At 35.8% G+C, this 24,126-nt stretch overlaps 1 protein-coding gene across 1 annotated transcript in view; it reads right to left on the bottom strand.

Moving 5' to 3' along the window:
* The window catches only part of LOC111047863 (protein dachsous-like), a gene marked incomplete in the record, with an annotated part of 507,664 nt that overhangs the window by 116,001 nt on the left and 367,537 nt on the right, over window positions 1-24,126 (bottom strand). The window contains 2 exon segments of the mRNA XM_039429132.1: window positions 15,559-15,764; window positions 20,719-20,995. Of these exon segments, the coding sequence (XP_039285066.1) occupies window positions 15,559-15,764; window positions 20,719-20,995 (483 nt within the window).

Here is a 24,126-nt window from a genome sequence, read left to right as displayed (position 1 = left end):
AAAACCGCCTTTTATCGCTCCAGGTGGAAGTTTTGTCAACTACAATCAAGAAATACCTGACTTGAAAACTACGTTATGTTTATAGAAAGCATGTAGTAATGTCAGCACAAGCAGGTAATGTTTTCTGTTTCTCAATTATTATTCTTTTCTAGATTATTATGACAAAAAATAGTGTAAGTTTCTTTGACGTGAATGTCTTTTGCAGTGCTCGAATGAAATTTTAAGCTGCGTACACATATTCGCGCTTCCAACCCGCACCGAGCACGCTCCTCCCTCGTACCGCCCTCGTACCACCATCGAACCACAGTCGCTCCGCCCACGCACCCATCATGAACGTTACGGAAGATGTTAGATCTTCTCGCGTTCCCCGGTCGAACCACTGTTGCTCGCCGGTCGATCATCAATCGCTCTGCTGGAGTGACGTTCGGTTGTGGAAAGTCTGTACGCACCTCTAGTCTCGACTAGAAACATCATTCTCGCCTGCAAAAGGTCCCTTCCCGTCCTTGTGACTTGAGATACTATTTCTAGTAGCACTATTGTAATGAATGAAAATTATGAAATATCATAGATATGCTAGCTGAAATTAAGGATACGAGTAATAAATTTTTCTTGTAGCACTATTATAATGAATGGAAAATAATTATAGAATAATTCGTGAAATATTATTTTTAGAAGGTGAAATTGTTGTGGTAATGGTACTCGTGTCTTGAAAAGAAAAATATCGTTTGAAGGCGGTTGAGCTGAACTGGCAGACATTGCGACAGTTAAAGTCCTCTGGTGGCCACTCTTTTTAATGGAAGAAAGCCATTAGGGAAGTGAGCATCGTTAGTAGAGTCCATCGGTCGGCCACCGCCACCTCCAATCCCATCATGCTCAGTGTCTCGACCATCCCATCATGCTCCGCGTTTCATCACAATGCGCATGCGCGTACTCCAGTCACTCTCCACAAACGGGGTTTGTAAACAATAAAATTGACAACTTGTACCGATAAAGCCGGTAATCTAATGAGCTTCAGATGTTTACATTAGAATCGAAAAGGAATGAGGAAATTAAATTGCCATGCAAATGACAAGCTTGCCCTTCTAATCTAAACTAGCGGCTGAAATTTTCCACAAGAATTTCCAAATGGAAAATAATCTCGGTTTTGAAAGCTTCTGCTAATTAAGCTGAAAGGTTTCGTTTCTTCTGCAAACGGAAAACATTCTAATGCTCATTCGAACTTATTATTGCGGTATCTGAAACGTAATAATCGTTGAGAGAGAGGCTGCTTCTAGTAAATCAATGAGAGTACTTGCATTCTTGGAACAGTATTGGAAGCTGATAAGCCAGTTATTTGCGGCCGTTTTTAAGTATATATAGTAAAGTTCCTCTCAGGTTCAGAAAAATGTATAGGATATTCACTTGATTTAAGTATTTGTTAACGGATAGGCACCAGCAGAAAATGAAGAAGAAGAAGAAGAAGAAGAAGAAGAGGAAGAAGAAGAAGAAGAAGAAGAAGGAAAGAGTAAGAAGAAGAAGAAGGAGAAAAGGAGGAGTCCAATTGTTGAGGCACCAGCAGAAAAAGAAGAAGAAGAAGAAGAAGAAGAAGAAGAAGAAGAAGAAGAAGAAGAAGAAGAAAAAGAAAAGGAGGAGTCCAATTGTTGAGGCACCAGCAGAAAAAGAAGAAGAAGAAGAAGAAGAAGAAGAAGAAGAAAAAGAAGGAGAGAAGAAGAGAAGAAGAAGAAGAAGAAGAAGAAGAAGAAGAAGGAGAAGAAAAAGAAGAAGAAGAAGAAGAAGAAGAAGAAGAAGAAGATGAAGAAGAAGGAGAAGAGAAGAAGAAGAAGAAGAAGAAGAAGAAGAAGAAGAAGAAGAAGAAGAAGAAGAAGAAGAGAAGAAGAAGAAGAAGAAGAAGAAGATACTGCCGTGATATTAACTATTCGACTGAGTCACTGTCGATGTTGTAGAACCGTTCCATAATGGAATAAAAACACACATATATCTAAAATATCATCATCCATCATGGACTAGAAAGATAAAATATGTATTAATATATAATATATACTAACGTGTAAAATATGTACACGAATCATGGTCCTGTGCCAAAAAAACTTTAGAATTTGACGAAATATGTGTGTTTTTATTTCATTGTCATATTAACTGTCCATTCTTCAAATATAGTCTAGTATATTGATTCATACAATACATCATCAAAAATGATAGGAAGAGAAAAAATAAGGTAACCTTGCGCTATTCCTATCCCAAATCTAGATAAGGTAACACATAGTCCGAAATAGGTTAAATCTTGTAGTTGTTCACTTCACAAAATTTTTAGTTCTTAATTATTGTCACTAAGTAGATTTTTAAATTTAGTTGCTTCAAAACCAAACATAGGATATAAAGCTGTCATTACGACTGTCCATAATATTAAGCTGAGACCTACAGTTCAACGTGTCCATCCGTTAACACGGTATCCAATCAACCTTGAATATCATTACATTAACCCTCCATGTTATAATATAGGTTGACTATGTTTGCTAAACAATAATTTCTGACGTTGTCCATTACTAATGTAATGTTGAGCGGAAATAAAACTATATTTATTTATTTATGTATCGACGTTTAGTAATATATTCAAAGCAAGAGGCTCCTTATTGCCATTAAATTTCAGACCGGGTAGAGAGGGGGCTAATATAATATGTTCTTTTCCTACAGTTACGTTGAAAAGTGGCCATTGCTGCACTGATTACAGAACGCAAAGAATCACTTTTCCGCTCTAGTGCGGGAAACATTTTTCTGCACTCCAGATTTGCAACATGGCAACGCAAAATACTTAGTAGGTTATATGGAGCACCAGTGCAGCAAAATCAAAATGAAGTTGGTAACAGTGACTGCTGTGGCTGCTATAGTGAGCAGAGGTGCAACGAAGCACAACACGCTAATTATTTGTATTAGATATTATAACCAAGGACAACATTTTTATTCAATTTGACAATAAATTAAGGTTTTTATCAATAATAAAATTATACAGAAAAACATTTGATGCATTTCAGGCAATTTTACCCATAATTACCCACTTTTCAAATTCAATGGTAACTGTAGGAAAAACTTAATGTGAAATACGTGCGCAAAGTTCCTCTGCTGCACTCAAGAAACCATTCCGCCCTCGCCTACGGCTCGGGCGTAAACGTTTCTTTCGGTGCAGCAAACTGTCACTTTGCGCACTAGTTGCACAAATAACTATTGTGCAATAGTGGGGAAAGGGAAGATATTTATCATTTTATAGGCCGCTGTAAGGTAGTGGGAGAGAAAAGGAAAAATTGGTTACAGCACCAAGTACTAGCAGACGAAGTAGTGCGGAGATATCTTAACGGGGAGGACTGGGTGCGGTTGGAGGGGTATTTAAGATCAGCGGGAACATATAGAAATTTCTTTATTAATGAATTCAATTTTTGAACTGTGAAATAGTTAGTATTCTTAACCTAGGCTTCTCTGTAATATATTGTTTTTGTTATTGTTGTTTACCTGAATCTATCTTGTTTTGTAAATGAGAATAACTTTGTTTTTTCAATTATAGTTCAATAATAGTTCATCTATGTTGAGGAAGGCTTATAACTATTCTTGTATAGAGTACCGGAATCAATTACTGAAATTTATCAAACGTTTTATTTTGATTAGTTAAGGAAAACTATTATCTTTATCTACCAACTCTGGCTGACGGCTTCGGCCATGCCTAATGAATTTTTGTCAACCATAGAATGAATAATACTGCATGTTACTTCATTGGATAAAATGTAAAGTGTTTATTATTCGATGTAATTGTGTATTGAGAACAATAAAATTCTTTTCTATTCTATTCTATTATCTCATAGTAGGAGAGTCCCGTATCTATCATACCAGAGTTGGATTTTAAGACTTGGTGCCTGAAAAGTCGTGTAAACTAACCCAACTACATTTTCTAAAAATACCAAACCGTGGATAAACATGTTATTAGAGGGCCACACGCGCGAGATGTAGAGAAACTTTTCAAAAATTTTCCAAGAGAATAGTAGCTGGAAGATCGTGCCCGAAGTCATGCACGGGTCACGGTTAGATGTTTTATTCAGGGGTTGCATGAGGGTGTGTGGGGGGTGTGACCCCTGGCCCAAGGGTCGTGCCAGGGGGGGAGGAGAGGCGTGGGCGACCCCCACATTAGCATTGTAAAGAGCCCTGTTTACCAAACACCAGCTATTGAAGCGGATTTCTCCGATACACATCTTATCGAAGCAATAGTACACACGAACTGAAGCACAGACCTTACCATACCGATCGCTTATTCAAACGAATCTGTTTATATATTTATTTAATGCCAACGACAATACTACTCGCTACTTTGACGATCTTCCACCTTTCATCTGCCACCGTTGTCGACGACATTCTCGTCTGTTGTTTGGATTCACCACCCATACACAATTCATTTGTTTCGAAACAAGAAAAACAGCCACACAAACATACATTGACATTAATCGGTGAGTGAGATATGCTGTGAAGATTGACTTTGCATATTTATTTGGAACTGTACAGAAGAGGAGATGACCCCAGGATAGCTTGAGTAGGCAGGGATATGATGTATCCAAGTTGGGAGTTTTGCTACGAGACTTAAACTATGGAGAAAAGATACCGTTAATGCTCGTTATCATTATATTATTTATTACAGATGGAATTTAATAGAGAATGCATTTAATTCCATCTGTAACCTTGTTGGCCGCTATGGTTTCGTATAAAATGAACGCTGCTATCCAGAGATTGTCAGTTTGGTGTAAGGGTAAGCATTCCTGACTAGCAATTGGGAGGTACCGGGTTCGATTCCCGGGCTGGCAACTAATTTTTGGATAGTAGTTCCCATCGAATTTCCATCTAGCTGTTAACCCTGTTGTCAATGTCTGCAGTTGCAGAAGTCTTCGGGGTGATTTGCAGCATTTATTTAGGATTTTCGTTTAATAATAGGTAATTATTATTTATTAGGTTGGCACAAACAATACAACAATGGGAAAAGAAAAAAACAGGCTATTGCCCTAAACTTCTTCGATTTCCTAATTTACCTAGTTTCAAATTGTCCACATATTATAATGTTCAATAAATATTATAATACTCAAAACATTGCATTATTGGTCTCTGCTTAAACTACGAAAACATCAAACAAAATCATTATAAATAAAATAGGAATATAAATCTCAGTACCCTTTTAAATTATTTTATCACAACATGTTTCGGACATTAAAACTATTTTCAAGGAAAAATACAATAAAAAAATATTTCTTTGACATGTGAGTATTTCCTATTTTAGTGTTAATAATGTGAAATATTTGTTCTATTTTTGGTTTTGAAGCATCTTAATTTCAAAATCTACTTTGTGGGAATAATTGAGGACTGAAAATTTTGTGAAGTGAACAACTACAAGAGTTAACCTATATCGGACTCACCCTATTCAAATTTGGGAGAGGAATAGCAAAAGGTTACCTTATTCTTTGTCTCCCTACCAACTGGATGACGTACTAACTTATTGTATGAGTCAATAGAGAATAAAATAATAAACGATTTCCGGAGGTAGAAAAGGAGAGAGCTATCGGCTCTGCCTCATGACAGACAAGGATATCACACCAATGATCATAAGGTGCAGACTTTATCACTATAGTGAATGCGATTTGAGACAGAGCCAGCCATACAACAGCCACAGCTTCTGGACAATTAATGGTATGAACGAGCATAACACGCCGAGGATAATGGACAAGGATGATGGACGAGCCAGCCATGAGTAATGATCAGGAATAAATCGGCCAGGATTCACAAGGAAATCCTCGCTGGAGAGGGGAAGGGAGGTGTCCTTTCTGTGCCTTTTGGTGGGCTGAGAAAATGCTGGCAACCTTCTTTGTACTGGCACAGAAGCCATAGCATGTAGCAGGTTTGGTGTCCTGGCAAAAGGATTAATATTATACTTCTTGGCCAAAGAATGAGACGGAGTGAACATACTCTCTCCAAGTAGCAGCTATTTGGGTCCCAACTATACGAGCGTCACAGACGCGCTAAATTTTTTCTGCTCGTTTACAGGTTGCCTCTTATGAGGAAAACTATATGAGCGTAATAGACGCATCCACAAGAATACATGTATTCTGAAGACGCACTGATAAAACTCAGGGCCTCTATGATCCTCGTTTAGTAAGGGCCTAAGAAAATCTATTACTATACGTATACAAGAATCTCAAATGAATGGAGGTTTTTCTATTATAGTAACACATTTTCTTTGGCCCGTATGCAGATACTCGGTTTAAGCCATAGAGTAAAGCTGCGTTTACACCAAAGTTATAAACAAAATGTTAATAACTCAATCCTTATAGATTGTATTAGATTGAATATAACTTATCATACACATGATGAACATATGTGTTTGACAAGTTCCGTTCAATCTAATAGAATCTACAAGGATTGAGTTATTAAAATTTTGTTAATAACTTTGGTGTAAGCCCAGCTTAAAGGAAACTATATTATTATTTATTTCTGTCATCTCTGGTTTTAACGGAGAAATGTCAGCTGTTCGTTTAAACCCCGTATGAAACACATTATGATAAATGCAACCATATCTACAAGTAAACGTGGTTTAGCGTTAAACGTAGATTGTGCATGACCCTCAGATCTCAAAACAAAGTTTACAAATGGATTTATGGTACCATTCACAATAGTACAATACGAATGTAGAGACAATAATACTGATACTCATTTCAAAATGAGATGAATTCAGATAGATCTAGTAGTATAACAATGAAAATCTTACAATAATTATTCATTTATTTATTCGTGGACAGAATCACAAATCATATAAATATGATTAGGAAGGAACAACAGGCTTGGCCCAAATCTATTCCATTCCCAAATTATAATAATAATAATTTTTATGATATACATTATAACAATTTTGGGATCATATTGTGGAGAATTGCAGGTTCTAAGATATAGTAATTTGTTGAACCTAAGCTGTTGTGTAGTTTGTATTGTTCAAAATTTGAGAAAAATCAAAATTGAGAGAGATGGGAAAATGTAATGGAGTTGTGTAATAAGTATTGAGAAATCTGAACTGGAGTTCAGATAAAATCCTTCTTATTCTCGATCTACAAATATTTTCATATTTATTTGTCATGATCTGCGATCAATGCAGTATGCCGGGAAATACCATTACTACGGAATCAATAAATAATGTATATTTCAGTCTGGATTTCAATAAAGAAGATGGCGAATATCGATCAAAATTTGACAGGGTTGGGATCGATATGAATAAATAGTATGATAAAAAAAACTGGAGAAATCAGGCACTTTGGTACAACGAAGGAAATGATCAAGAGAGAGTTCCTGTAGTGACTCAAATTGACACTTCTTGAAAATAATTAAATAATAAAACGTAGATGTTGTCAGACATCTCTTACCATACAATCATACTTCTTGAAGAAGAGTAGGGATGGAGGCTCCATTGGTAGAGAATCATAGTGACGGAAAAAAATGGGAACGATAAGAGAGTTGAAATACTCTATCTACGTTAATTGTTGAGGGGGAAGTATAGGCTACATATTAATAGTTTCAATTGACACTTAATAGGTTGTTTCAACTGAATCAAGTGTCAACTGAAACTATCAACAGTTGACACTTAATAGGTTGATTCAACTGAAACTATCAACAGTTGACACTTAATAGGTTGATTAAATTGAATTGAGAGTCAACTGAAACTATCAACAGTTGACACTTGATAGGTTGATTCAATTGAATTAAGAGTCAACTGAAACTATCAACAATTGACACTTAATAGGTTGATTCAATTGAATTAAAAGTCAACTGAATCTATCAACAATTGACACTTAATAGGTTGATTAAATTGAATCAAGTGTCAACTGAAACTATCAACTCATGTAGCCTAACCTTCCCCTTCAACGTTTACTGTAAACAGAGTATTTCAACTCGTTTCCATTAGTTTGATAGTTGATTGTTGTAGTGCAGTTCAACTAACCACCGCGATCGCCCATTGAATTGGCCTTGGGAAGGTCATGAGATTCTCGACGGCAGATAAAAATGTTGCAAGCATTTGTTGCAAGCCGACCGGATTGCATAAAATCAAGAATGCAATCTAATAGATAAGATCGCAACGATATAAATCTGTGCGCAGTATGCCAAGAATGTATGCGGGGTTGGTCGCATCGACATATTTCCCCTGCAAACATATACACCGAGGAGTGCATTGCGACAATGTGCAATATTGGGTGAGAGAGGAGTAGGGTTTGTAAGAGAATAAGCATCGAAAACCAATAAACATCGGCTATAATCCTATAATTGTGGACGGAAGATACAAATGCCTAGCATACGAGAAATCGAGCTTTTGCATTTCAGATTCTTCAACGCTTATTTATCAATTGTGTGAAAATTTTGTGGCGGAAAATAGTTGCATACCTGGAATGGTACAGTGGTAATAGAAAACAAGTTCAAGTAAGTACCTATCTACTTAGTTTTTCTTAACGCTGATTGGTTCGTAGCGAGTGAGCACACAAATGCAATTGAATAAAGAGGAGAGATCTACGGTATCTTAGGATACAATGTGTTTCCAGCATATTATTCCAGTCAATATGCAACTAAGGCCTTTTCTAAACATTGGAAGGGATAATATGTTGAACGTTAGAACAATGGCCATTGCGAAACATTCTGCACAGATCCCCTACACACTCACACAACATTCTTTTGCATACTCCTCAAAATGTAAGTTGGAACCCTAACGCACGCACGCACGCACGCACACGTGGAGACAAGCACGAATGACCCGACAGGATCCGATGGCAATGGAGCGGAAAAATATTCACGTACGTTTTCATTGAAGGTTGAATATTTCTATGCAGATCTCTTCTTTTTACCTACTCGTTATTATCATCACTGCTCCTCACATAATATATGTTTGAGCCATGGTTTTTTATCAGTAGTACTGTAAAGTGGATTAATTTCATCAAGCCTACACGCTATGGCACAGTTCTCACTTGTGGGATAAGATACGCTGTAACTTACTTATAGTGAGTAGGTTTGTGATTTTGTATTCCAATTTTTCAAATAAGTGTAATATTTCTAAAGATTTTTATTAATTATGATACATTCTGTGATTTATTTAAAGTATTATGTAACCTTCAAAATTCAAAATCTTCATATCATTATTCCTGGATCAAAAATCAAGTGACGGAGCAGTGTATAATATCATAACCTCAAACTTTGGACAACATTAACTTCTTATCAAAATTTTTGGAGAGAAATAGTACAGGCTCAGCCTATTTTTTCCTTCAATGTCATAATTATATTATGATTGTAGTATTCTGTACAATGAATTAATAAATAAATACGCTATGTAAGATTTGATAAGGTGTCTAGATTGTCAGTGACATGCAATATTATTATTACGTCTACAACTTGCAACGCGTTATTGTAATGTCCTTTTTAATACTATTTGATCCTCACCGTTACAATTATTGCAATTACAGAACTATTAGGCTCAACTCACACTTACGCGACTCTAGTCGAGAGCATGTGTTTTCAAAAAGTGACGTCGCGGAGACTAGAATCGACTGGTCTGAGTGTCACCATTTGGAAACACATGCTCTCGACTAGAGTCGAGTCTCTTCTCGACCTGAGTCGCGTAAGTATGAGTTGAGCCTTACTATCACTATTATAGAACGGAATTAGAAATATAGAATCAGTGATTCCATTAAAAATTCGGTCAAAAAATGTTGATAGAGAAAAGCCTGTACACAATCACAGAATTCCAATAACAGGAAAATAGCATCTTTTCTCCATAACAGAATGTGCCAGTTGCACAAAAGCCGGTTGAATTTTAACCGTGATTAATTTCACGAGAACCAATCAGAGTCTAAAAATATACATTGAAAGCTCACTTCATCAAATCTAAACATTTTTTGAAGAGAAAGTTATTGGCCCGGTTGCATAAAAGCCAGTTAAAATTTAACCATGATTAATTTCACGAGAACCAATCAGAGAATCTAAAAGACCTTCTAGAAAAGACGGCTTCTCTGATTGGTTCTCGTGAAATTAACCATGATTAAAATTTAACTGGTTTTTGTGCAATCGGGCCAATAACTTTCTCTTTAAAAAAATGTTTAGATTTCATGAAGTGAGCTTTCAATGTATATTTTTATATTGGAGCAAATCTATACTGTGATTGAGAGAGTCTAGTTAGTTAGTATGTCTGATTGTTTAATCTAGAATAACCATTCATAGCAATTGACAAGTCACCAATCATATGAGTGTAACTCAAAATATTTAGTATTGTGACAATGAATAGATAAATAGATATTGGAATCTCGCATGAGCCCTGTGTAGGCATCACAATGGTATTCTTATTTAATTTTGTTTTCAACTTTCCTAAATTCTAAATTCCAAGTTTATAAATATTTTGGACTCAAAATTGGACAAAAATCGTGAAGTGATAACATAGGTAATCTATTTTTGGACAATTTCTATCTAAATTTGGGAAAGGAACAGTTTTGGGCTTCAAGCCTGTTGTTCCTTCCCCAATCATTCATAGTTGAGAATGACATTGTAGCCAATGTATCAATGTAAATAAATAAATAAATGAGTATCCTTCGAATAACGATTGGAATGGAAAATGCTATCCTCTTATCCCAACCCATTTCGAGTAGACTACTTCCCTCTACATTTACCAGCACCCGCAGATCTTGCACAGAAATGTGCATTGTGAATTACATTCATGTAGCTGCGCCCCAAGGTCAGTGAAACGATCTGCATGTATGATTCGTCAGCCATAACTGACAAACGCAATTAACAATGGCGGCGTGACGGGAAGAGCAAACATAACCAATTTCAATTAACAGAGAGGCCGACCTTAGGCGAAGTTTGTTTAGCGTTCACCACTGTGACAGACGCCGTAAATCTATATACATTTGCCACTGACCAAACGACAATAAGAAGACATTACGACATTACATTACGACATACGACGAAGTCGTTAAGTCAAGAAACAAGATGTAATCAATTAAAGTATTAGGAGAGGGCCTATTCCGTTACACGCGCTTTTAGTACGCTAAGCCGCAGTAAAATAGCAATGCTTACGTATTTCATACAAGGGAAGAGGATTCCAAGCACTGCAGAGTCATAGAATGCAAAATATTTATCGGCAGTACGCATGCGCGGACTAATTCCCCGACATCGTCGTTCCGATCTGCGATCAAATTTATTGTCATTGTTCGCTGCGAATTCACTCACATGCACGCACAGCCGCACACACACACATCAACTGCTTCTGATACAAATTTATCTAACCATTTCAACTTTCATACAAGCAAAGTCGCGGGCGGCCTGAGATCGACTCGTGGTGGTGATTTAGGATGCAAGTACAGTACTCAGATTAGTTTCAAGTTCGAAGTTGGAAATACACGCATAATAATCTTGCACAGCTTTACTTTCCAATCAATCAATAATCTTTATCACATATTCTTCAAGAGTTAATGGTGTCAAATTTGCTTCTTTGTGAAACCTCGTAACGTTGCTCCTTTATTTGAAAAGAAAGAACAATTACTCATTGATGTCTCTCAATTTCTGATGGTGGAAGCTAGGAACATTGGTGTCTTATTTAGAAATAACAATATTACTCATTGATGCATACCAATTTGTGATCATGACAGCTACAAACTGTGTTTTCTAAATCGAAAATAACATACTCATTGATGTCTCTTAATTTCTGATGTTGGAAGCTAGAACCATTGGTGTCTTATTTAGAAATACCAATTTGTGATCATGAACATCACAAACTGTGTTTTCTAAATCGAAAATAACATACTCATTGATGTCTACAGATGGAAATTACGGAGATATTGCAATTATTCAAATGCTAATGAATTTATAATTATTTTTAAACGAAAATCCAAATTAAATGCTGTAATTCACCCCGGAGACTTCTGCTACTAAAAATTTTGACAACAGGGTAAACAGCTAGATGGAAATTCGATGAGCGCTACTACTCAAAAATTATTTGTCAGCCCGGGAACCGAGCCCAGTATCTCGGGAATGCTTACCCTTACACCAAACTGACAATCTCTGGATAGCAGCGCTCATTTTGCAGCATTTAATTTGGATTTTCGTTCAATAATAATTATAAACTCATTGATGTCTTTCAATTTTGAATTGTGAAAGCTTTGTTCCCTCATTTAATAATAACAAATACCAGTTGGTGTCACAAGGGGACAAATTTAGAACTGGGGAAGATTATGTATTCACAAGTAAAAATTTTTGAGTCAAGTACAAAATTATCGGTACAGTGGTTTGATCGGTTAATAATATAAATTAATTATTAAAATCATTAACTATAAATTATTGAAAGAACAAATTATTATTTAAAATTATTATAAAGTAATTTCTTTTCTGAAATTCTCATTGAATCGATTAACAATAATTATTATCATTAAATTATTTAATTGGGATTTTAAATTAATAATAATTACTGATTCTCAAGTTTGGCCAAAGTAGTAACTCAAATATTGTTACGTTTAAAAATGGGGATTCAATAATCCTGAAATCACTATTCTTGGAACACTATCCTAGGAATCACTATCCTGAATGAATCATTCTTGAAATTACTATCCTAATGACTATTTTTATCTCATTTCATCCTGGAGTTGACGACCCCTGCATTGGCATACCATTAACTGAACAGAAGACTCCCAAGACGAAAGAACTTTCATCCTTTTTGTTAAGTTTGCATTTTATTTTATTTTTCTTCTAGCAAGAATGCACTTGGACGTCCGTTTCAGTAATGTTCTCTCCTAATAGGGACGGAAACAACTATGCGCCAGGCTCCCTAGCTGGGCATAAATCTCCCAGCGAATTGAAGACATGTCGCTTGCATTGAAGGGGCTAAACGGCAACCAGCGCTACTCTAAAGGTGCGTACAGATTTACGCGCCGCGAACATGAGCAATTCACTTTTAATCAGCTGATACCAAGCTTTTTATATCGGTATCTTACCGTTTCTGTAAAAATACAGATATAGTCAGCTGATTAAAAGTGAAATGCTCATATTCGCGGCGCGTATATATGTACGCACCTTTATACTTTAGTGAGGTCCACGTTATAACGGCAGTGTTTGATTAGCAATGGTATTGCTATCCTTGTCCATCATTCAACAAAGCAGATAGTGCTTTATCTCTTCCTCGCTTCACTATGTTGCCAGATTGTATTTTAACAATGTAAAATTAGGGCCTAATAATTTCAACAAAATATTTCATCTCAATCATTATGAAATTATTGAAAATATAATTTCTTGCTTAATAAAATATAATAATTGATTATTTTAAACGAGAATGAACAGTTAATATTACATCAACAAACCTGTATCAGCTACCGTCTATAGAAGGCATTGACAATAACAACGTTGTTCACCTGTCTTTCTCCACTGCCATTATAACGTGGACCTCACTATAGAATCTGATACACACAGATAGAGAAAATCCAAGCTGAATTTCCTAGATCAACGTTTCCAAGCAGACTTTTCATTCATTGATTCAATGATTCAAAATTATCCATCGAAGAAATAATTTTTCATTGCGGATAATGCACAAAAAGTATTCAGCTTGTGCGTGGGCAATGAATTGTGCTTGAGTGATTTGATGAGATGATCGAACGTCCACGTCTATCAGCGGGACAAAAAATATTTCATCTTGACCTTCCGGTAGTCACGCTGTTGTAAAAAGTACAACAGTGTCAGTTTTTTGCTGCACAAAACTATTGAATGGGGCGGTGTCAGTGAATGAGTCACCTATGCATTCCAAAACTTTCTCCCCATCACTCCACTGAGTTGCAGTATCAACCGAGCGATGGTTCAGTCTTTAGGTGTCATTTAGTCGCCACAGTGCATAAGATAGGGAAATACTGTATAAGGGGACTGTAAACGAACCAATAACACAGAATTGATGGTTTTGCTTGATGTACCTTATTGGGCTATGAAATGGTAAACATCCAAATGTTCATAGGCATAAAATAATCCCAAAAGATGGAAAAAGTCATTATACAATTAATTAATATGTTTTGACAGTAGAGTACATAACACTTGGAAATTTGGATGTTGTAAAAAATACAACACGCGACTGCTCGTGTGATTGAGTAGGGCGCGACTACCGGAAGGTTAATTATGAAAATTCATTATGAAATTATTGAAAAATATTATTTCTTGCTTAATAAATGTAATTGAGAATGAGCAGTTAATATTACATCAATGAACCTGTATCATCTGAATAAATGGCATTGACAAGACAGAGGATCGGCAACCTATCTTGTTCGCCTATCTTTCTCCACTGCCATTATATTGTGGACCTCACTCTATATTTACTGAGCTGTACATCGTCTGCTTACATTCCCTATTCACTCATTGATACATTCGAAAAGTTCATGGTTTATTCTTCCTAAAGATAGTTTACAGATCCTGGTTATTTTTCGAGAAAATTAATTCTTGTTGAGATAATAATGACAAAATTCCAATCCTTCTTAACTATACTGAGGTGCACGTTGGAATGACAGTAGTGAAAGATAGGAGAACAACGTTGCCGATCCTCTGCCTTGTCACAGCCTTCTAGAGAAGGCAGTATTTATAAAAAAGATTTTTTATACATGAGATATGTGTATAATACTATACATGAGATGGCATGAAATGAAAAAATGAAAAGAGTACTAAGTTATAGTGTGGTCCACGTTATAATGACAGTAATTGATTAGCATTGGTGTTGCTATCCTCGTCTATCATTCAACAAAGCAGATAGCACTATACTTTATTATCCAAAGCAGATAGCAAAGATTACAAAGCAGATAGCACTATACTCTACTATCCTTTCTTAGCTCCGCATTGTTGCCAAATCGCTTTTAAACAATGTAGAGAAATAATCAATCAACAAAATATTCAACCTCAATATTTTATTATGAAATATTCATCATTAAATCATTGACAAGTATATCTTCTTGACGAATGACATATAATAATTGATTATTTTAAACAAGAATGAAGAGTTAATACTAAATCAGATATACCGGTATAAGCTATCTTCTATAGAAGACAGTGGCAAGGCAACATCGTTCTCTTATCTTTCTTCATTGTCATTATAACGTGGACCTTATAGAAGGCAGTGGCAAGGCAACATCGTTCTCTTATCTTTTTTCTTTGTCATTATAACGTGGGCCTCACTATGTTATTATACTATGTAATAGAACTTTTAAGTATCCCTTTTGAGATAAATGAGAACTATTTAACCAGCCTAGGTGATTATCATTTTAGTGATAAACTAAATGTTACAAATGTTACAAATAGTAACATGAATGTTACATAGTTTTGGAAATATTTTCCAATTATTCTCAATAGTTTATTTATTCTTTCAACAATTCTCAACAGCTTTTTTTAAGCAGATTTTCAGTTTATTTTTATTCAATACTTTCAAAATTACGTACGTTTCCAACTATTATTCTAAATATTCTTATCTGGAAAATTTGAAACTGATTTTCTATTTTCACTGACCTTTGTCGTGGAATGTGGCCTTGACCGCGCCAACGATAGTATTACTAGGAACATCCTCTCTCACACTAAACTGGTACCGCGTGCGTTCAAATATTGGCGGTCTGACCCCGGCGTCGCTAACGCTCAGGTACACGACCGCGTCTTGCCGTGACCGCAGTCCGCCGCCGTCTGTCGCTGACACGTTCAGCTTGTAGAACGGATGCAATCTGGAACAAATATTTACACAATGTCAAACCAATCCGTAGTAAATAATATTCACAAAATATCAAACCGAACTGTAACAAACATTCAAGATTAATTATTTTATCCACTAACAAGCTTAGAAACAATTCACTCGATGCGGAACCAGTTTGACAAATTCATTAAAGCATTATTCAAATGAGCTATAGAATAATTCAAATTAATTAAAAAATCGATAAATATGCTTGGAGATTTATCAAAGGAATGAAAACACAAATTGAATGGCTTCAAATTTATCAAGTTTTTTAATATTTTTCAATTTATTAATGCATTTTCAAGTGTAATAATAATTTGTTTCATCTTCTGATCACCGAGATACAAATTTTTAGTATAATTATATTTGGACTGTACATTTTGTGATCTTTATAAAAGTGTTTTCATAACCTCATTTGAACTATTTTTATCAAAATTAGGGAGAGGAACAGTTTTGGGTTTATCCTGTTGATTCTCTCCCAATCATTAATTTGATGTTGTGATTAAGGAATGTAATAAATGTAAATATAAATGTAATAAACGACAGATGAAATGATTGTCAACCACTTTTATTATTATAATGAGACCTTTCAACCCAGGGGGTTACAAGTATTTGACTAAGAACTTGAACGATTTGTTTAGAAAATAAAATAAATCTGAAAGGTTGTTCCAATGTTTTTAAGTACTAACAAAGCAATCGGACTAAAAGGCAGTGCTTAACAGATAATATTTTCCCAACTTCAATAAAAATCATTTTCACCCTCAAGGGCGTAGTCAAGTTTTGTGTAAAATGAATGTATTTTGCAATCATTAGTAACCAGTTGTAAACAAACAGCTGAAGATGTGGCTGGTAAAGCCTCTAAACCATGTTCTGTTTATATTATACTAGTAGTTCTGTGAAGAGTAGACCTCACGCAGTATTCTCATCCACAAGTACCTGATTGAAACTATAGACCTTATGGAAATATAGCAATACAGGCTTCTCCACACATCTGTGTGGACACATCACTTGTCAGCTGATTTATGATGAATAATTCCATAGTCTGATTTTTACTCTAATATTGGCGTATGAAGGAGGCTCCTTTTTCATTTTATAATTATCCTTGAAATGCAAAATTTCCAAAAAAACCTTGTATATACGTCGACGCGCAATTTAAAAAGGAACATACCTGTCAAATTTCATGAAAATCTATTACCGCGTTTCGCCGTAAATGCGCAACATATAAACATTTAAACATTAAGAGAAATGCCAAACCGTCGACTTGAATTTTAGACCACACTTCGCTCGGTCAATTATTTATTAATAATAAAAGTGGTTGACAATTTCAATTTGTGTTTTCATTATGGAGAAGTACCACGAGACACACAACACAAATGTGAAATTTATCAAAGGGAAGGAAATAATTAAAATAATTGGGGCACATCCCCTGTTCCTCCCCCGAATGTTGATACTGGTCCAGAAAGTATTATATGTTCTTCTACTTTATGAAATTTGTGCCAATTCACTGAGTAAACACAAACAAAAAAAATGTTATTTAGAGAGGTCTACAAAACCAAATTTAAACACAAAATTACTTCCACTAAACTCTTGAAATTGTAGAATATGTGGAATGAAAAGCTACATTGAATGATTAAGTTTTGTAGAGTGAATATTGATGTTGTGGAACTTTTCTATAATTGAAGATGTTGTCAAAAAATCCACTTAATAATAATAATTTTTAATAGAATAAAGTGGATTTTTTGACAACATTCCAAGTCTCTTCAATCACATTGAATGACCTTACTGGAGAACAAACTACAGCGAATTCAAAACAATAAATCTTCACAATAATTTGTACGTTAATCGTAATACAGCAATCGCATTCCACGCATATAACTTAGCACATTGAAGTCGTAGATAAGATCTCAGTTATTCCATTGCAGTGGGATAATATGGACCCAGGTCATAATTCCTTACTAGCTGGACAACACATAGATTTATAGATAGATAGAAGACCAATTTCATAGAAGTGTCATCACATTTCCAGCCATGTCCGCCATATTACTGAGTACACGTTGTACGCTATCTGAATCAATTGTCGACGAGCACACAATGAGTATTGTCAGTATGAATAATTAATGGAGTTTCAATGGCGGGATGGACCATTCTTCATATCTTGCCCCACGTCACCAACTTGTGAGCCTATCATTCCCGTCCATTGTGCCGTATAAGTTGAGGGAGGCTCTCACAGGGAATATTCGAGTTTTATTTCCGATCCATTGTTCATTTACAGCTATAAATCATAGACAAAGTAGCAGTGATATTGAAAGCTTCACTTAATCGCAACGAGAGAGACAGAGTGTATTGAAAGCTCCATTGAATCGCTACGAGAGCGACAGAGAGGGTTGTCCTGTGCCGTGCTACTGAAATGTAGACATATTATGCAAAACGCTACGAGGGTGCCACGACTTTTGGCCATGACTGTACCGCAGTTGTGACAACGCATAAACATGGATGGCTTTGGCTCTGCTCTCAGGTCTGGATGCATGTCTGCCCAATGCAACTCCAATGCACTTTGCTGCACATGTGAGCACAAGGATGCACTTCTATGAGTATTGTATAGAATACAAGATGGAACGTTGAATCTGTGATTAACAGGGATGAATTTTTACCTAAAGATTGTGTAGGGTACAAGATGAAATCTTTTAATAGCAGAATGGTGGAAATATTTTGGACTGTTCCTGATTCCTGTTTCTTCTTCTTCTTCCCCATCATCTTATTCTTCTTCTTCTTCTTCTTCTCCTTCTCCTTCTCCTTCTTCATCATCATCTTTATCTTCATCTTCTACTTCTACTTCTACTTCTACTTCTACTTCTACTTCTACTTCTACTTCTACTTCTACTTCTACTTCTACTTCTACTTCTACTTCTACTTCTACTTCTACTTCTACTTCTACTTCTACTTCTACTTCTACTTCTACTTCTACTTCTACTTCTACTTCTACTTCTACTTCTACTTCTACTTCTACTTCTACTTCTACTTCTACTTCTACTTCTACTTCTACTTCTACTTCTACTTCTTCTTCTTCTTCTTCTTCTCCTTCTTCTTCTTCTTCTTCTTCTTCTTCTTTTTTTTTCTTCTTCTTCTTCTCTTCTTCTTCTTCTTCTTCTTCTTCTTCTTCTTCTTCTCTTCTTCTTCTTGTCAGATTTAGGCATCTCTGCCTGTTCCGAACCTCATATATTATCTGCCCAGCATCTTTTTCTTTGACGGCTTCGGTCTCTCTAGCCTTCTAGGTTGTAGTTGAGCACCAATTTTGTTTCATTCCAATACACTCCTTGTGTCCAAGTGACATATATATTATGTGGTTTAGTCATATCTATTTCTTATAAGATTCTTCTACCTTGTCTTGAATTCATAGATAGCAAAAGTCTGTTTTTTCAAAAATGAAGCACTACCTATTACAAAAACCTTACCACAAGACATCGAAATATGTTGAAGAACGTTTTTTAAGCATTTAAGAAAGTGCTTTTGCGTTTCAAGCGCTATGATTACTTGATCATACTTGGTCAACTTACGTCACCATATAATGGGTGAAGCATTAATTTGACAATTCCATAGTCAATAGACTGTGGCGTAGAATGAACTAAACTAATCTTCACAATATCTTCTAAGCATCATTCTAAACTAATCTTAAGAATGAACATCTAATCTAAACTTAATTCAACTAAACAAAACTAAACTCATCTAAACCCAACTAAAATCATCTAAACTCATCTAAATCTAGCTCATTTCAACGCAACTAAAAACAACTAAACTCAACTCATCTCAACTTAACTAAATTCAACTAAACTCATCTAAACCCAACTCATCTCAACCCAACTAAAAACAACTAAACTCATCTAAATCTAACTCATCTCAACTTAACTAAATTCAACTAAACCCAACTAAACTCATCTAAACCCAACTCATCTCAACCCAACTAAACTCATCTAAATCTAACTCATCTCAACTTAACTAAATTCAACTAAACTCATCTAAATCTAGCTCATCTCAACTTAACTAAATTCATCTAAATCCAACTCATGTCAACTTAACTAATTCAACTAAACTCATCTAAACCCAACTCATCTCAACCCACTAAAAACAACTAAACTCATCTAAATCTAACTCATCTCAACTTAACTAAATTCAACTAAATCCAACTAAACTCATCTAAATCCAACTCATCTCACCCAACTAAACTCAACTAACTCAACTAAACTCATCTAAATCTAACTCATCTCAACTTAACTAAATTCAACTGAACCCAACTAAACTCACCCAATCCCAACTCAACAACAAACTAAAACCAAATACAACACACCAAACTAAACAATCTCCAAACCAACAAAACCAACTAACCCAAACCTAACTCCCAACCCAACTAAAACCAACTAAACTCATCTAAACCCACTCATCTCATCTCAACTAAACTAAATTCATCTAAATCCAACTCATCTCAACTTAACTAAATTCAACTGAACCCAACTAAACTCACCCAATCCCAACTCATCTCAACCCAACTAAAACCAACTAAACTCATCTAAACCCAACTCATCTCAGCCCAACTAAAACCAACTAAACTCATCTAAATCTAACTCATCTCAACTTAACTAAATTCAACTAAACTCATCTAAACCCAAATCATCTCAATGCAACTAAAATCAACTTATCCAAACCGAACTCATCTAAAATCAACTCAACTCATCTAAATCCTAAAACCTAACTCATATCAACGCAATTAAAATCAACTTATCCAAACTCAACTCATCTAAATCCTAAATACAACTCAACTAAAATCAACTAAACTCATCTCAAATCAACTAAAATCAACACAACTAAATTCAAACTAAACTAGGCTTCTGTGCAACCGGGCCCAAGAGAGATTCAAATTAAAACAAATTCAATATGTTTCCAGATGAACTCACCTTGCCGACAGCTGATTGGGTTTGCTGATGAATAGTTCGCCAGTGTCATTGTTGATGGTGAAGACGCCATTGTGGTTCCCGGACTCGATCGCGTATCGCACACGACCGAAGCGACCCGAGTCGCTGTCTGTCGCGGCGACTACCACGACCGGAGTGTCCGCATGCGGCGGGTCGATTTCCCGCAATGTCACGTTGTATTCACGAGGGTAAAACGTCGGATGATTGTCGTTCACGTCTGTCAGCTGGATCTTCACCATTCCTGTTGTACTCAGTCCACCTGTAACAATTTAAAATGAAATAAAATTTTATTCTCTTCAAATAGTAACAAAGTGTGTTGTACATTCTTTATTTTTCATCTATTTTCACAATAAGAACATCATTAAAATAATATAAAGAGAAAAAATAAGTCAACCTTGTGCTTTTAGAATGAGTTTGTTTTTTGGTCCTGCAAAATATTTCTTTAATATTTGAATATTTCCAATTTTTAATATAATAATATGGAGTGGCCGTAGTCGAGTGGATCAGATGCTGGCTTTATGATTCAGAGGCCCGGGTTCAAATCCCGGCCCGAACAAGATATTTATCTCGGGCCACTCCCGTGTTTCGGATGGACCCGTAAATCCGTCGGTCCCGGCTGCCTAAAAAGCAGTCGTTAGGTCATGTCAGAGGCCCTGAAATTGATCAGTTGAGACCTGAAAACTCTGACACCAGATCTGAGCCAGTCAGGTCACTCTATATTATTATGTATAATATAATAATGTGGAATATTTTTCTGTTTGGTTTTGAAGCATCTAAATTTAAAAATCTTCTTTGTGAAATAATTAAGGACTGACATTTTTGTGAAGTGAACAACTACAAGACTTAACCTATTTCGGACTATGTGTAATCTTATCTACATTTGGGAGAGGAATAGCACAAGGTTACTTTATTTTTCTCTCTCCCTATCTTTTTGATGATGTACTTATTGTAAATAAAATAAACTAAATTAAGATAAGGTTACACATAGAATTACAATCCATTCAATATTAATTATTGAAAGAAGAATTATTTCATCATAACTTTAGATTTTACGGAGTTATCTGTTTACTTTAGTTAGAACAGTAGCTTAAGGGATCAGAAGTTCAAAAGCTAGAAGAAGTGGGTGTAGAGTGTGGATCTGACGACAGAGGCTGAGCAACTGATTCCTAATTTCAAATCTACAATTAATCTCACCTAGGATGGATTTGCCTTTAAAATAATTTAACATAAGGATGTGACCACGTTAAATGCATATGTGTAACGCATAAAAAACTCTAAACTATTTTAAACTGACTATCAAGATTCAACTTTTTACTTTCCTTGCCCTATAGGTAAGGAAAGTATTGCTCTCCGAAAAAAATAAAGGTACCCCAATTTCTAAATTTATATACGTTTCAAGGTCTCCTAAGTCAAAAAAAGTGGTTTTTGATATGGGTCTGTGTGGTGGTGTGTGTGTGTGTGTGTGTGTGGTGTGTGTGGTGTGTGTGTGTGTGTGTGTGTGTGTGTGTGTTGTGTGTGTGTGTGTTGTGTGTGTGTGTGTGGTGTGTGTGTGTGGTGTGTTTCTGTGTGTGTGTGTGTGTGTGTGTGTGTGTGTGTGTGTGTGTGTGTATATGCGTCTGTGTTCACGATATCTCATCTCCCAATTAACGGAATGACTTGAAATTTGGAACGTAAGGCCCTTACAATATAAGGTTCCGACACGAACAATTTCGACCAAATGCGATTCAAGATGGCGGCTAAAATGGCGAAAATGTTGTCAAAAACAGGGTATTTCGCGATTTTCTCGAAAACGACTCCAACGATTTCGATTAAATTCATACCTGAAATAGTCATTGATTAGCTCTATCAACTGCCTCAAGTCCCATATCTGTAAAAATTTCAGTAGCTCCGCCCCATCTATGCAAAGTTTGAATTTAGATTCTCAATTATCAGGCTTCAGACAAAATTTAAACAAAAAAAATTGAGTGGAAAAGATTCAGCATGAGAGTCTCTACAATTAATGTTCAGTAACATTTTCACCTAAAATTAAAAATAAGCTCGGAATTCGAGAAAATATGATTATCCAATTGCAAACTGTTAGCAACTGTTGATTCTATTGAATGATTCACTATGAAGAGATAGCACACCTCGTGTGTCTTCAGCGTTATTGCCCTGTCACCAGCTGGCTCAAATCTTTGAATATAGACTTGAGATGCGCCGAACACTAGCGTCAGTGATCAATTCTCATAACGGCAAGGAAAGTTGTGTGAGTGCGCCACACCAGATTTTTTCATTACAAGCATCCACTCGTTTTGGTTGGGCTAACCCCACCTTAATGCGATATCAGAACAGCCGCTACAAAATATATCATAATCATTCATGAATACAGTGTAGCCTATGTGAGAATATGACATGATTCTGGGGGGACTGGAATAAAATTGGAAATGTATGATTTGAGTAGAGATGAAGAATGGAAGGTTACAATTGATGGAAGGAAACGAAAAAGATTATCAGACAAGAAGAAAGAGAAATTGATGTAGTCATCCGAGAATCGAAGGACGTGGCTATCGGAAGGTCGTCGAAGTCCAAAGGGAGAGAGAGTAAAAGAGTGAGAGAGTGAAAGCTCAAGTACCTGTAAAGCAGGCAAACACAAGCGCAAGCACACTGACATGAACTAAGTAGGCATTTCATTTAAACAGGCAAGTCATAAAATTGTCGTGAACCGCATCAAACAGTACTGAATATGGCTTGCCTGATCTTATCTTACGTTTTGTTTTATTAGCCGGACCCAGCAAGCAAAGAAAACCATTACATAGGCCTGCATTGACTCCCGCACCCTACCGCACATACCTAACCTACCCCAACTTTCAATAAACTGATGGAGCTCAATCAAAGTAATTACCTCAACCCCCGAAAATAATTTACAGCTTTCACCCGCGGGTTCTAGTTAATGTGGCTCTAGCATCTGCCGTATATAATGGAGCAGGGTTGCGTTGGAAATAAATGTCCTCTCATTAAGTTTTTACATTTCAATTTTTTCATCCCTCCATATTTGTTACTCAGAAAATTGGTGCACTCGATCAACATGTCTGAGCCAGCTCTTAACACCCTCATCATCTTCAAATCCTCTTCTTACCACTTTTTAATGCTTAGAATTTGAATAGAAATCAATAAACATTTGGATTATAATTCAAGTTTTGAATTATTATCTGAATAAATTCAACCTTTCCCAAGAAAAACTCTTGATTTATCTAAATTATAGTAAATTTCACCAATTTTAGGAATTTAACTGAATTTCACCTCTTAACACCCTCATTATTGATTATTTTAAACGAGAATAAACAGTTAATATTACATCAATAAACAGGTATCAGTTACCCTCCATAGAAGGCATTGACAAGACACTCAAGA

Source organism: Nilaparvata lugens, chromosome 5 (assembly GCF_014356525.2).
Source record: "Nilaparvata lugens isolate BPH chromosome 5, ASM1435652v1, whole genome shotgun sequence".
NCBI lineage: Eukaryota > Metazoa > Arthropoda > Insecta > Hemiptera > Delphacidae > Nilaparvata > Nilaparvata lugens.
Note: the sequence above shows the minus strand (reverse complement) of the source record. Positions and strands in the feature narration are given on the sequence as shown.